The 15,825-nt window shown below is 43.9% G+C and overlaps 1 protein-coding gene across 1 annotated transcript in view; it reads left to right on the forward strand.

Moving 5' to 3' along the window:
• LOC109887602 (copine-7-like) overlaps positions 1 to 11,023 on the forward strand; it is a 42,646-nt gene extending 31,623 nt beyond the window's left edge. The window contains exons 13-16 of the mRNA XM_020478941.2: positions 216 to 267; positions 591 to 724; positions 4,804 to 5,040; positions 6,098 to 11,023. Coding sequence (XP_020334530.2) covers positions 216 to 267; positions 591 to 724; positions 4,804 to 5,040; positions 6,098 to 6,271 — 597 coding nt within the window. The 3' untranslated portion in view covers positions 6,272 to 11,023. The remainder of the gene's footprint in view (positions 1 to 215; positions 268 to 590; positions 725 to 4,803; positions 5,041 to 6,097) is intronic.
• The last annotated feature ends 4,802 nt before the right edge of the window (positions 11,024 to 15,825 follow it).

Consider the following 15,825-nt stretch of genomic DNA (forward strand, 5'->3'; position numbering starts at 1 on the left):
TCTCATACTCAAAGTAAGCTTTATGTGGACTTATGGTCCTATATTTTCATTTATTCCACCGCTACTCCAGACATTCAAATGATCGTAAAATGTGGACTGAAATAAATGAGTGTCCTTGAAGACCCCAGTTGTATTTCGAATGAGGCATAGGGATTTTGTCTACACTCATTTCCAGTACAACAGTGTCTGACCTTGTTTTATTTCCCAACAAACAGGTGTCCCATGACTTTGCCATCAATTTCAACCCAGAGGACGATGAATGTGAAGGTAACAGAGATGAAGCCTCCTCTGGGTACCTTATACTTCTGAACATCTCAGCAGCTCTGCCCGACCCTCCATCAATCTAAATCCGCTGACATTTTACAATGAAAAATGTGCATACTGGATAGCATGTGGAGCTTGAGAGTGCTTTCCCCGCTCTCAGAATCCACCTTTAATGGACACAGAGCACTACAAATGTACATTTCCAGTAATACTTTGTCCCTTAGTTATTGTGCTCCAGCCCACCTGTCTCCCTCCTTTCCTTCCTCAATGTGCCACTTTAAGGTGTGTACCCACAGTAGAATGCCTGTGTTTGTGTGTGTGATCAGAGATTCAGGGGGTGGTGGAGGCCTACCAGAACTGCCTGCCTAAGATCCAGCTGTATGGCCCCACCAACGTCTCTCCCATCATCAGCAGGATAGCCAAGCTGTCAGCAGGAGAGGAGACCATCAAAGATGCCTCAGTAAGTGTCCCTTTACTGCGGTAATGGAGTGATGTACAGTACAGGCCTGCATGATATGGAGAAAAGTAAAAATGTCCATAAGTGATATCCTACCCATTGAGCCTCCTTGGATGAGCTGTCCCAGGCTCAGCTCAGCTTTTACCCAATTAATACCAGTCAGCCAATACAGACCATGTGGGTGTATGATTGTGTGGAAATGAAAAACATGATAGTGATGTCATTCACTATTAAATGTTTTTGTCTAATTAAGTGACAATGCCCGAGAAGCCGTGTTTGGAGGATATTGGCACGGGTGTTAGTCTCGGGCCTGCAAACGGTGCCAATATATCCGCCAAACACTGTGTTTGAGGGAATTATCACTTTTATGCAATGGGATACCAGCAATTTCAAATACTGAGACATATTTCCATTAAACATGTTAATGTATTCATACTATCTCGTCCTTCCACAAGATAGTCCCGACACAAATCTAGGATTGCTACCCAAGCCGGCTGGCTCAGTTGCTGGAGACACGACCCAGTCTTTATTCTATAGACATTTGTTCTAAATGTTCTGTTGTCATGCTGACTGGCAACGTTCTTATCCCCTTATTGCTAGCTAGCCAACTTGGGCTAACAGTCACAAACAGTGCAGCCAGAATGACAAAAGTAGCTGCATTTGTTTATTTAAACTGTTTTCTAGTGACATTTGGATACAGCCATACCAATGAGCGATTTCGCCTGGCATAGAACATTTGCTCTCTCACCTGTTTGGAGGAGCTAGCCAATGACACAGCTAGCACAATTACTTCAAGCTGAAGCTGGAAAGAGAAATGTAAACGATGTACGCTGAGAGTCGGGAAGCAAGTTCAGGGAGTGAATACATTTAATAAATGACAGTACAGCGCACCGACATGGAACAGGAACAATGACAACTGGGGAAGAAAGCGAAGGGAGTGACATATGTAGGGTAGGTAATCAGGGAGGTGATGGAGTCCAGGTGAGTGTCATTATGCGCAGATGCGCATAACGCTGGTGACAGGTGTGCGCCATAACGAGCACCCCGGTGACCACAGACAGCAAGGTTTATACAAATCTCTGCTGTTGAAAACCAAATACTAGTCTAAAAGAAATGGAAGATAATGTCTAGATGCTTTTTACAGTGGAGATTAAGTTTATAAATTGTCTGGCTGGGCTGATGAGACAGTGGATTGCGCAGTGAGATGGAACAGTAAATAGGCATTTCATAGCTTTAGCCGGTGGTAACTTGTGAAATAGACACCAGCAGGAACTCGATTTTAACCAATCAGCATCCAGGATTAGACCAACCCATTGTATAAATCTGTTATAATTGATTGAGGTTCTGCAAAAGCACCTTTAAAATCTCTCAATGAAACGTGGTAAGGATTGAGTTAACAAGAATGCCCAAGGCCTTTAATATCAATGTGTTCCTACATTAGTTTGCCCTCTGGCTATTCCCATTACATTTGAAACACTTTTTCATCATTCTGTCCGTTTCTTCTCCTTCGTCCTTGTACTGATCTTCATTTATTATTCAATCATCCCTTCTTCTTCTGATCAGTAAATGAGAACAAAGGATCAACAAAGGATCAATGCAGTTAAAACATGAGGACATGAGTTAAAACTGCAGCCGGGGCACTTTAATGCCTAAGGACTCATGGGGTATCTGAGAGGAGAATACATAGGAATATGATGATAGTTTTGGGACACTGTAAAGTCCATGGATAATAGGAGCACCTCCTCCCAGCTGCCCACTGCACTGAGGATAGGAAACACTGTCACCACCGATAAATCTACGATAATCGACCATGTCAATAAGCATTTTTCTATGGCTGGCCATGCTTTCCACCTGGCTACCCTTACCCCGGCCAACATCTCAACACCCCCTGCAGCAACTTGCCCAAGACCCCCCCCCCCACCCCCACGCTTCTCCTTCACCCAAATCCAGACAGCTGATGTTCTGAAAGAGCTGCAAAATCTGGATCCCTACAAATCAGCTGGGGTAGATAATCTGCAACCCCTGTTACTAGCCTATTCAACCTCTCTTTTGTATCATCTGAGATCCCCAAAGATTGGAAAGCTGCCACGGTCATCCCCCTCTTCAAAGGGGGAGACACTCTAGACCCGAACTGTTACAGACCTATATCCATCCTGCCCTGCCTTTCTAAAATCTTCGAAAGCCAAGTTAACAAACAGATCACTGAACATTTAGAATCCCATTGTACCTTCTCCACTATCCAATCTGGTTTCCAAGCTGGTCAGAGGTGCACCTCAGACACGCTCATGGTCCTAAACGATATCATAACCGACATCGATGAAAGACAGTACTGTGCAGTCGTCTTCATCGACCTGGCCAAGGCCTTCGACTCTGTCAATCACCCGCATTTTTATCGGCAGACTCAACAACCTTGGCTTCTCAAATGACTGCCTCACCTGGTTCACCAACTACTTCTCAGATAGAGTTCAGTGTGTCAAATCGGAGGGCATATTGTCTGTCTCTATTGGGGTGCCACAGGGTTCAATTCTCGGGCCGACTCTTTTCTCTGTATATATCAATGATGTCGCTCTTGCTGCTGGTGATTCTCTGATCCACCTCTACGCAGACGACACCATTCTGCATACATCTGGCCCTTCTTTGGTCACTGTGCTAACAAACCTTCAAACGAGCTTCAATGCCATACAACACTCCTTCCTTGGCCTCCAACTGCTTTTAAATGCTAGTAAAACTAAGTGCATGTTCTTCAACCAATTGCTGCCCGCACCCTCCCGCCCGACTAGCATCACTACTCTGTACGGTTCTGACATAGAATATGTAAACTACAAATACCTAGGTGTCTGGTTAGACTGTAACCTCTCCTTCCAGACTCACATTAAGCATCTCCAATCCAAAATTAAATCTAGAAACGGCTTCCTATTTTGCAACAAAGCCTCCTTCACTCATGCTGCCAAACATACCCTCGTAAAACTGACTATCCTACCGATCCTTGACTTCGGCAATGTAATTTACAAAATAGCCCCCAACACTCTACTCAGCAAACTGGATGCAGTCTATCACAGTGCCATCCATTTTGTCACCAAAGCCCCATATACTACCCACCACTGCGACCTGTATGCTCTCGTTGGCTGGCCCGCACTACATATTCTTCGCCAAACCCACTGACTCCAGGTCATCTGTAAGCCCCGCCTTATCTTAGCTCACTGGTCACCATAGCAACACCCACCCATAGCATGCACTCCAGCAGGTATATTTCACTGGTCATCCCCAAAGGCAACACTTACTTTGGCCACCTTTCCTTCCAGTTCTCTGCTACCAGTGACTGGAACGAATTGCAAAAGTCACTGAAGCTGGAGTCTTATATCTCCCTCTCTAACTTTAAGTATCAGCTGTCAGAGCAGCTTACCGATCACTGTACCTGTACACAGCCAATCTGTAAATAGCACACCCAACTTTCTCATCCCCATATTACTACTTACCCTCTTGCTCTTTTGCACCCCAGTATCTCTGCTTGCACATCATCATCTGCACATCTGTCACTCCAGTGTTAATGCTAAATTGTAATTATTTCACCTCTATTGCCTATTTATTGCCTAACTCCCTACTCTTCTACATTTTCACACACTGTACGTAGATTTTTAATATTTATTTTCTATTGTGTTATTGACTGTATGTTTGTTTGTTTGTAACTCTGTTTTGTTGTTTTTGTCACACTGCTTTGCTTTATCTTGGCCAGGTCGCAGTTGTAAATGAGAACATGTTCTCAACTGGTCTACCTGGTTAAATAAAGGTGAAATAAAAAATACAAATAAATAAAAAATACACTTATAGACCTCATATGTAAAATTCTTAGGCAAATGTAGGATATCTGTAGAGGATGTTGAGTATTTTCTCATTCGTATTGATAACCTGCAGGGAGAGAGAGAGGTGTTGATGGGACTAGAGAAGAATGCATTATTACTTTTCTCAGTGGGAGCAGTCAGATTTCAGAGGATGACGTGTTACACACAGACAAACCAAGGGCGCTGAAGTGTGTGGTGACAAAAGGTCAACACGCAACCGCAACCCTCTCCTCTTTCCTCCAGCGTTACCACATCCTGCTGATCCTCACAGACGGCGTGGTGACAGACATGGCAGACACACGCGAGGCCATCGTGCGTGCCTCCTACCAGCCCCTGTCCATCATCATTGTTGGCGTGGGCAATGCAGACTTCACAGACATGCAGATCCTGGACGGGGATGACGGGGTGCTGCGCTCACCCAAAGGAGAGCCCGTCCTCAGGGACATTGTGCAGTTTGTGCCCTTCAGAGACTTCAAAACGGTCAGTATTGCCTTCCTTCCCTTCCTCATTCTATACCTCCATCCCTCCACCTTCCCTACCTCCCTCTACTCTGCTATGCCGCAGTCATATTCTAACCAAGCCAAAAGAACAGAGAGGTGTGGGTCTCCAAGTTCTCAGAAACTGCAGTACTTTTTATAATAGCGATGCTGGCGGCCATTAAGTCTCACAGTGTGACCTCCAAAGCCCCTTCAGTAATAGCATTACCCTCCAATGGGGCTTTGAAGACATGCTAACAGCCAGGCAGCCTCTCCTCTGCTGGCCTTGCCAGTGCTACAGATGGAGGAGCTTCAGAAAACCCTAAAAAAATGCTAAAATGCCTTGATGTGATTTGTCTGTGTGCTCCCCAAAGCCCTCTTTCCTTTTGACCGCTGCCCAAACAACGGAAAACACAAAGCCCTCTTTCCTTTTGACCGCTGCCCAAACAATGGAAAACACAAAGCCCTCTTTCCTTTTGACCGCTGCCCAAACAATGGAAAACACAAAGCCCTCTTTCCTTTTGACCACTGCCCAAACAATGGAAAACACAAAGCCCTCTTTCCTTTTGACCGCTGCCCAAACAATGGAAAACACAAAGCCCTCTTTCCTTTTGACCGCTGCCCAAACAATGGAAAACACAAAGCCCTCTTTCCTTTTGACCGCTGCCCAAACAATGGAAAACACAAAGCCCTCTTTCCTTTTGACCGCTGCCCAAACAATGGAAAACACAAAGCCCTCTTTCCTTTTGACCGCTGCCCAAACAATGGAAAACACAAAGCCCTCTTTCCTTTTGACCGCTGCCCAAACAATGGAAAACACAAAGCCCTCTTTCCTTTTGACCGCTGCCCAAACAATGGAAAACACAAAGCCCTCTTTCCTTTTGACCGCTGCCTAAACAACGGAAAACACAAATCACTCTTTCCATTCTTCCTTTGTTAGGTTAAAAAACAATTTGCCCAGAGTTTCATTGGATTTAGGTGCCACTGAAAATGATTGCTTTAACCCTTTGGGGTCTTGTGCCAGAACTGTCCAGACTAAAGCTGTGTTCTATTTTTCACAGGCCTCGCCTGCTGCCTTGGCCAAATGTGTCCTTGCGGAGGTGCCCAACCAGGTGGTGGAGTACTACAGTCACAAGGCCATCTGCCCCATGCCGCCCGTCCCATCATGTGACTCTCCCACCTCCCTTGCCAACACCCCTACAGAATCACTGCCAGCAGTGGGGACCACGGCCTGACCACATCTCAGTCCAGAGAGAGAGAGGGTGCAGATCGCTGCTCTGGACCAAGAACCATGGTCATTAATATTAGTCTTGTTATCATTCCTTTTTCATTCGTACAGTGTTCACACACAGACTGGAACAGAAACCTTTGGATTGTTTTCTCTCTCCATTCGGATCATGTCCCTCTGCCTGGCTGTGCATCCATCTGCCTGTTCAGCATGATGCTGGAGGATGCATGCAGGTGAATCCCTCCCAAAGTTGATCAACTATGGTCACAGGCTCTCTGTCCCCTTCTGCCCTAATACTGGCATCTTGGCCCTCAGCTGATTGTTTTATGACTTTCAAGGCTCTCCAAGGCTTCAGTCTGCTTCTCTTCTGTGTCCATTTTGCTCTGCTGTGTCTCTCTGTCTTACTGCCCATCACTGGTATTGTCTGAAGAGCCTGTCAACTGAAGGATTGGGGGAGGGGGAATCTAAACATATCAAACCACATGAGTCTTTCAATTATGAGGAAAGAGATTTAGGTAACACTTTATTTTACTTTTCCTGAATGATGCCTGCACAGAAAAGGTAGTCATATACAGTACGGGTCAAAAGTTTGGACACACCTGCTCATTCAAGGGTTTTTCTTTATTTTTACTATTTTCTACATTCTAGAATAATAGTGAAGACATCAAAACTATGAAATAACACATGGAATCCTGAAATAACCAAAAAAGTGTTTAACAAATCAAATCAAAATATATTTAATATGTTATATTGTTCAAAGTAGCCACCCTTTGCCTTGATGATAGCTTAGCACACTCTTGGCATTATCTCAACCAGCTTCATGAGGTAGTCACCTGGAATGCATTTCAATTAACAGGTGTGCCTTGTTAATTTGTGAAATTTCTTTCCTTCTTAATGCGTTTGAGTCAATCAGTTGTGTTGTGACAAGGTAGGTGGGTATACAGGAGATAGCCCTATTTGGTAAAAGACCAAGTCCATATTATTACAAGAACAACTCAAATAATCAAATAGAAATGATATTCCATCATTACTTTAAGACATGAAGGTCAGTCAATCTGGTAAAATTGCAGTCGCAAAAACCATCAAGAGTTAACTGCACTTCAGATTGTAGCCCAAATAAATGCTTCACAGAGTTCAAGTAACAGACATCTCAAAAACCACTGTTCAGAGGAGACGGTGTAAATCAGGCCTTCATGGTCGAATTGCTGTAAAGAAACCACTACAACAGGACACCAATAATAAGAAGAGACTTGCTTGGGCCAAGAAACACTAGCTATGGACATCAGAATCTGGCATTTGAGATTTTTGGTTCCAACCGCTCTGTAGTTGTGAGAAGCAAAGTAGGTGAACCGATGATTTCTGCATGTGTGGTTCCCACCATGAAGCATGGAGGAGGAGATGTGATGGTGTGGAGGTGCTTTGCTGGTGACACTGGCAGTGAATTATTTAGTATTCAAGGCACACTTAACCAGCATGGCGACCACAGCATTCTGCAGCGATACGCCATCCTATCTGTGTTGCGCTTAGGGGGACTATCATTTGTTTTTCAACAGGAGAATGACCCAAAACACACCTCCAGGTTGTGTAAGGGCTATTTGACCAAGAAGGAGAGTGATAGAGTGCTGCATCAGATGACCTGGCATCCACAATCACCCGACCTCAACCTAATTGAGATGGTTTGGGATGAGTTGGACTGCAGAGTCAAGGCAAAAGCAGCCAACAAGTGCTCAGCATGTGTGGAAACTCCTTCAAAGGCATTCCTCATGACAGTAAAGCTGTCATCAAGGCAAAGGGTGGCTACTTTGAAAAATCTCAAATCTGTTTTGATTTGTTTAATACTTTTTGGGTTACTACATGATTCTATATGTGTTATTTCATAGTTTTGATGAAAAACACTTGAATGAGTAGGTGTGTCCAACTTGACATTTTGTAACATGACTCACACTAATATTACCTTACAGTACAACGTTTTTAAGCTTAGTGATTTATTACAGATTAAGCGATGTGATGTACATACATGTTATGCCAATCTCAGGTTTATAGTGACCTTATGCAGGCATGATGGCAGAGCATTCAAATGAAATGTTACAGAAGTGTATACGTGATAAATAAGTCAACAAATACAAAACAAATATATGTACAGTGTAAATGAATGATAAAGTTCGACATCAAGATAAATCAGATCTTTATCAACTGTTATGCCCATTACCTCCATATGAAGCATACCTTTGGGATTTATCTTTTTCTCAACCTGACCTATCTGGAGCCTTAGCCAGTTACTTTTCTTAACTGAATTAACGAGGAACGTTTTTAAATGGGGCTCTTTGTGGTGTTTGTGTCACAAGGCTGTGAACGATATTGTAGGTCTTTCAAAAACAACATCTTATTCCAATGCGATAACCCTGCATCGCATTACTCATGTGAAAGACCTCACTGCACTGTCTAGTAAAGCATCTAAATACAGTGGAATTGATATGATTTCTATTGTTTGATGAGTGCAAATGTCACAGGAGTACACTGACATTCATGAGAAACCAGAGAGTGGGATCATGGCCTTGTATTCACATTGATTTGTTTGGATGAGATGCTGCTGACTTATGGTAAGCATCTTTACAATCACATCCCTCCATGATTAATATGTCCTGTAACCATTATTTTCCCCTTTAGGAACTATTTTGTTCTCTCTGTTGACACTTTGACTTGTTGATTGTATAACTCATGGGTAAGAAGTCTTGCACGTATTTCCATAAACTTCTTCTGCTAAAAATTCTACTGACATAGTTTAGGTGCATCAGGTATCTACGTCAGATATGATGCAAACAGAGGTAACCTGAATCACTGAAATCGGATTATTTTGTCTGCCCATATTTTTTTTACATAGACTAAAAATAACACCTAAAAACAGGTTGCATTCAGTATAAAGATTGCAAATGTTTGCTCATAATGGAGAAATACGAGGAAGATTACATCACAGTTGTCTGGGATATTGTAAAACTGGCTCTAATCCTTATCAATACCTTTCTCTGGACAGTGACAACCACATGTAGGCTGGAATTCAGTTGAACCCGCCATAGATGGTCAATTAGCATAATATGGGTTTTTAGATTTTGATGCCAGTCCGTGCCATTGCCTCTGTCTCCTTTGTTGATGCGACTTTGTAATTATCAAGTTCACTTTGGCTTCTCCCTCAATACTTGCATCTCTCCCAGGTGGCCCATGTGCTCTTATGTACATAACTGTGGCTAAACTCCCCCGGTACAGTGCTCCTATGTGCTGTGGTCTGAGCTCCTTTGAAGAACAGTGAGTGTGTATCTGTCACTAAGGACCACAAGCTTCGGCCTATTGATTCAGGACTCCCAGATCTGGAGTTGTCCTTGATCAGCTGAATGTAAATAACCCTGGATGGACTTTCATCTCCACACTGGGGCTCTGCAGTGGGACGTGTAGGATGGGGAAATGGATGTAGAACATTTGCCAATGTTCTGTTGGACTGAGTTCTGACATCTATGGTAATATATTGAAGTACTTTATATTTATTACATTAATGATTTGTTTGTTTTTGTTTGGATATCTACTATGTGTTTGTTTGAATATGATGACACCATTTCTCAAGATGGCATACTGCAATGGATTTATTCATCACATGAATGGATATCTCATTTTTAGGATTACTGTTGTGCAATGGCAGGAAACCTTATCTATCAGATCTATATTGAGAAATGTATGAATCATTGGCAAGATGATGGGGTACACTGTTATCTGTTACAGCCCCATGGTCCATATCTTTATTGCACAAGCTAAAACAGTGTGCATTTTCATAAAATTGGCTTGTGTGCAGCCCAACATATGCTCACACTAAGACCATACATACATTACACACTCCGAGCAACAGCAAGTGATATCATGCTGATATGAATCAGTATTCCTGTTCCTGAGGGGGAACGGGATTTGAATACCATATGCTCAAGTCACAAGTATCAGCACCTTCCTGTTGTTTCTTTGCTGTGCTGTACTGTTGTTCTCATCCTGGACAACATGGCCCTGGACAACATGGCCCTGGACAACATGGCCCTGGACAACATGGCTCATGATTTAATGTTGCCCTCAGGCACAAGCCAAAGCACTCTCCATCAACTCAAATCATCCTTTGCGTAGTTCATTTTCAGAATAAACCCTTTAGACCAAATGCAGTTAGTGCAGGTATTGCTAACCCTGATGCATACTGTGTCTAGCGGTATTGATTTCAATGGTGGATGTCTCCTTTAAAATATTTATGCAGGGAGAATGACTGGTTTTAAATGAGCACTGCAAAGAGTACATAATCTGAGGTATTTATTTTACATTCACCACTGACAAACATGGGCTTTAAACACTACTGTACTATGGGTGGAAGGTTAATACAGGCTAGTCTATTGCCCTGCTGTGTATTCCCTAAACCACTGGAGGATTTTGAGGTCATAGATATATTTTATTTCTAAAAAGAGAATTCATTGCATGCTTACTTCTGTTGTTAAGATGTGTTGTGCATTCCTTTGGAGTACGTTATGCTGATAGGCAAGCCTGCATTTGCACAAACCTCTGTTCATGTTGTGGATGCTCTCTTTATCTTGCATTTAGGCCAATAAATCCAGTCAACTGCATGATAGTGTCTGTGATGTCTCATCCCTGTGAAAAAAAGTGGAAATATTCACCCCTATTCTTCTTCCATGTTTTTGAAGTGGAAAAACAGAATAAAGCTTTAGTATTTATTGCCATTTGATTCGATCGTTGTTCTTTCATTCGATTCAGGTTATCAGGTTGTGGGAAATTACAGCGTACCATTTGGGGGTGGTAAGACAATATCGGATAATATGTTGCTACAATAGGAATTTATCACAGATTTCCATTACATCAGCCCCTGTGAGTCCCACATCTGACTCAAAGCACTTACTGATGCCTTTAAACCACCAGAGAGATGGAGTGACATCCCCTGTTCATTTTCTGTGACCTATAACATGTTTTTTGCCTTGTGGTTCAATTTTTTTTTTTCAAGAAAAGAGGAATACAATTGAGAGAGGAATGCAGCAGTCTTTTGAAAGACGCAATCTCTGCTCTCGTTTGATTTCCCCGGTGTGGCGAGAGCTTTGGACAGGATACTCCATGCACACGCTCACCGTGGCCGGGTCAGCGATGATGAGGCTGTAGAGCGTCAGTACATGTAATGGGGGTGAAGACTGCTCCTTCAGACAGTTCCTTTCATTTAACGGCTATTGTGCGAGAGCGCTGCATAGCGGCTGTTTCCATGGTGACAGGGATTTGTGAGAATACCTATGTTTGGAGAAGACCAGGGACGGGGGGGGGGGGGGGGGGGGGTCGACTGCTCGGTCCGGAATAGAGTGAAGTTTTCCTTCAAAGACTTTTATTTTTTTAAACAGAAGCCTTGACTGACTGTTGTTCAGTGCCCTCACAAGGCCAGATAGAATCCACAAGCCACCCCAGCTGAGCTCTGTGCTCGAGGCTAAGGCTTTGCTGGCTAAAGATGCTTCTTAAAGTCTTACTGTAAAAACCCTGCTCCTTCCATCACATGGTTGTAAAGAAGTTTATTTTTAAACCTCATAACTGCCGGGCAAAGTAGTGGTAACATTGATAAAACATAATGTTGGGGTTGAAGTGATATCCTGGAAAACGAATATCCCACAATCCTGATGCTGCTCTGCCCACCATTTGAGAGGTATTGGATTCCTCCAGCAGGCATGGCTGCAAACATTTGACCAGGGCAGCTCTAGCAGGGCAAACATTTGACCAGGGCAGCTCTAGCAGGGCAAACATTTGACCAGGGCAGCTCTAGCAGGGCAAACATTTGACCAGGGCAGCTCTAGCAGGGCAAACATTTGACCAGGGCAGCTCTAGCAGGGCAAACATTTGACCAGGGCAGCTCTAGCAGGGCAAACATTTGACCAGGGCAGCTCTAGCAGGGCAAACATTTGACCAGGGCAGCTCTAGCAGGGCAAACATTTGACCAGGGCAGCTCTAGCAGGGAAAACATTTGACCAGGGCAGCTCTAGCAGGGCAAACATTTGACCAGGGCAGCTCTAGCAGGGCAAACATTTGACCAGGGCAGCTCTAGCAGGGCAAACATTTGACCAGGGCAGCTCTAGCAGGGCAAACATTTGACCAGGGCAGCTCTAGCAGGGAAAACATTTGACCAGGGCAGCTCTAGCAGGGCAAACATTTGACCAGGGCAGCTCTAGCAGGGCAAACATTTGACCAGGGCAGCTCTAGCAGGGCAAACATTTGACCAGGGCAGCTCTAGCAGGGCAAACATTTGACCAGGGCAGCTCTAGCAGGGCAAACATTTGACAAACTGACTTGTTGGAAAGGTGGCATCCTATGACAGTGCCACATTGAAAGTTACTGAGTGTATGGGGTAAGATGAGCCGCCTACCTAACAAACACTTTGTTCTTTTTTTTACACTTTTAACATTACCTCATATCCCAGCAATACTGCCTTGCATTACAGCTGTAAGAAAACACTTACATTTGCTCAACTTGCCATTGGCTCAACCATTGGCTAACCCATTGGCTCAACTTGCCATTGGCTCACCCATTGGCTCACCCATTGGCTCAACTTACACCAAGGCAAACAATTTGACTATATTAGCTCAGACAGCTACTAGGATACACTTTCATGCTAAGTTTAGGACCTCATATTTAAGCTTATAGAGACTCAACCTTATGTATAGAACAATATTAAAAGTATATATTTGGTTTAGATTCAAGCATCATGATACCTCTAACACAATAAATTCATTTGACTTGGTTAAAATCTTTATTTTGTATTTTTTTATACCTAACTTGATTACCACTTTTTCCATGTGGTTTCTACCGTCTCGGACTCCATGAAATGATGAGCTCTTCCTAAATATCTGGTCAAATTATACATTTTGTGTATGGTTTCCTAGAAACAACGGTGGCTGAACTACCCCTTTGGCTCAACTTACCCCACTCTCCCTTACTGTTCTCCTTTATATTAGCATGGATAATGAAACTGAATGGACCCATTCCTCTGTAATGGGGAAACACTCTCTTCTCTCTGCAGACCCTTTGTGCCCTGATTTACAGCCACAGATTCTTCAAAGTAGGGTGGCTTTGCCTTGATGACAGCTTTGCACACTCTTGGCATTCTCTCAACCAGCTTCATGAGGTAGTCACCTGGAATACATTTAAATTAACAGGTGTGCCTTGTTAATTTGAGGAATTGATTTCCTTCTAATGTGTTCGATCCAATCAGTTGTGTTGTGAAAAGGTAGGGGGGGGTTTACAGAAGATAAAATATCAAGTCCATATTATGGCAAGAACAGCTCAAATAATCAAAAAGAAACGACAGTCCTTCATTACTTTAAAACAATGTCAAGAACTTTTTAAGTTTCTTCAAGTCAAATTGAATAAACTTTCTCTTGTGAGGACCGCCACAGGAAAGGAAGACCCAGAGTTACCTCTGCTGCAGAGTTAGAGTTACCAGACTCAGAAATCAGAAATTCCGGCGCCGACAGAGATGGCCGCTTCGCTTCGCGTTCCCAGGAAACTATGCAGTATTTAGTTTTTTTATGTGTTATTTCTTACATTGTTACCCCAGGAAATATTTGGTTTTATTGGATATAAGAGCAACGTCAACCCACCAACATTACGACCAGGAATACGACTTTCCCGAAGCGGATCCCCTGTTTGGTCCACCACCCAGGACAATGGATCGGATCCCAGCCGGCGACCCAAAACAACGGCACCGCAGAAGGGGCAGACGGAACGGTCTTCTGGTCAGGCTTCATAGACGGGCACATCACGCACCGCTGAGCATAATACTCGCCAATGTCCAGTCTCTTAATATCAAGGTAGACGAAATCTGAGCAAGGGTTGCCTTCCAGAGAGACATCAGAGATTGTAACGCTCTTTGTTTCACGGAAACATGGCTCACTCGGGATATGTCATCAGACTCGGTACAGCCACCTAGCTTCTTCACGCATCGCACCGACAGAAACTAACATCTCTCTGGTAAGAAGACGGACGAGGGTGAATGGATTATGATTAACGAGACATGGTGTGATCATAACAACATACAGGAACTCATACAGGAACTCAACTCCTTTTGTTCACCTGACCTAGAATTCCTTACAATCAAATGCCGACTGCATTAACTACCAAGAGAATTCTCTTCGATCATAATCACAGTCGTGTAAATCCCCCTCCAAGCAAACCCATCGACGGCCCTGAAAGAACTTCATTTGACTCTACTGTATGTAAACTGGAAACCACATATCCTGAGGCTGCATTTATTGTAACTGGGGATTTCAACAAGGCTAATCTGAAAACAAGGCTCCCTAAATTTGATCAGCATATCGAATGCGTGACCCGGGCTGGCAAAACCCTGGATCATTGTTTTTCTAACTTCCACGACGCATATAAATCTGACCACGACTCTTTTGTTGCTCCCAGCCTATAGACAGAAACTAAAACTCAGGTCTGTTCAACGCTGGTCCGACCAATCAGATTCCACACTTCAAGATTGCTTCGTTTACGTGGACTGGGATATGTTCCGCATAGTGTTGGACAATAACATTGATGAATACGCTGATTCGGTGAGCGAGTTTATTAGCAAGTGCATCGGTGATGTTTTACCCACAGCGTCTATTAAAACATTCCCCAACCAGAATCCGTGGATTGATGGCAGCATTCGCGCAAAACTGAAAGCGTGAAGCACTGCTTTTAATCAAGGCAAGGTGACCGGAACATGACCCAATACAAACAGTGTAGCTATTCCCTCCACGAGGCAATCAAACAAGCTAAGCATCAGTATAGAGGCAAAGTAGAGACACAATACAACGGTTCAGACACGAGAGGTATGTGGCAGGGTCTACAGTCAATCACGGACTACAAAAGGAAAACCAGCCCCGTCGCGGACCACGATGTCTTGCTCCCAGACAAACTAAACAACTTCTTTGCTCACTTTGAGGACAATACAGTGCCACTGACATGGCCCGCTACCAAAACCTGCAGGCTCTCCTTCACTGCAGCCAATGTGAGTAAAATTTTTAAACGTGTTAACCCTCGTAAGGCTGCCGGCCCAGACGGCATCCCCAGCCGCGTCCTCAGAGCATGCGCAGACTAACTGCGCATGTCTGCTGTTCCCACATGCTTCAAGAGGGCCACCATTGTTCCTGTTTCCAAGAAAGCGAAGGTAACTGAGCTAAATGACTATCGCCCTGTAGCACTCACTTCCGTCATCATGAAGTGCTTTGAGAGACTAGTCAAGGACCATATCACCTCCACCCTACCTGACACCCTAGACCCACTCCAATTTGCTTACGGCCCCAATAGGTCCACAGACGACGCAATCGCAATCACACTGCACACTGCCCTAACCCATCTGGACAAGAGGAATACCTATGTAAGAATGCTGTTCATCGACGACAGCTCAGCATTTAACACCATAGTACCCTCCAAACTCGTCACTTAGCTCGAGACCTTGGGTCTCGACCCTGCCCTGTGCAAGGCGCAGCAGCACCTCTTCAACCTCAGGAAGCTGAA

The sequence above is a fragment of the Oncorhynchus kisutch genome, linkage group LG3 (genome assembly GCF_002021735.2).
Source record: "Oncorhynchus kisutch isolate 150728-3 linkage group LG3, Okis_V2, whole genome shotgun sequence".
Taxonomy (NCBI): Eukaryota; Metazoa; Chordata; class Actinopteri; order Salmoniformes; family Salmonidae; genus Oncorhynchus; species Oncorhynchus kisutch.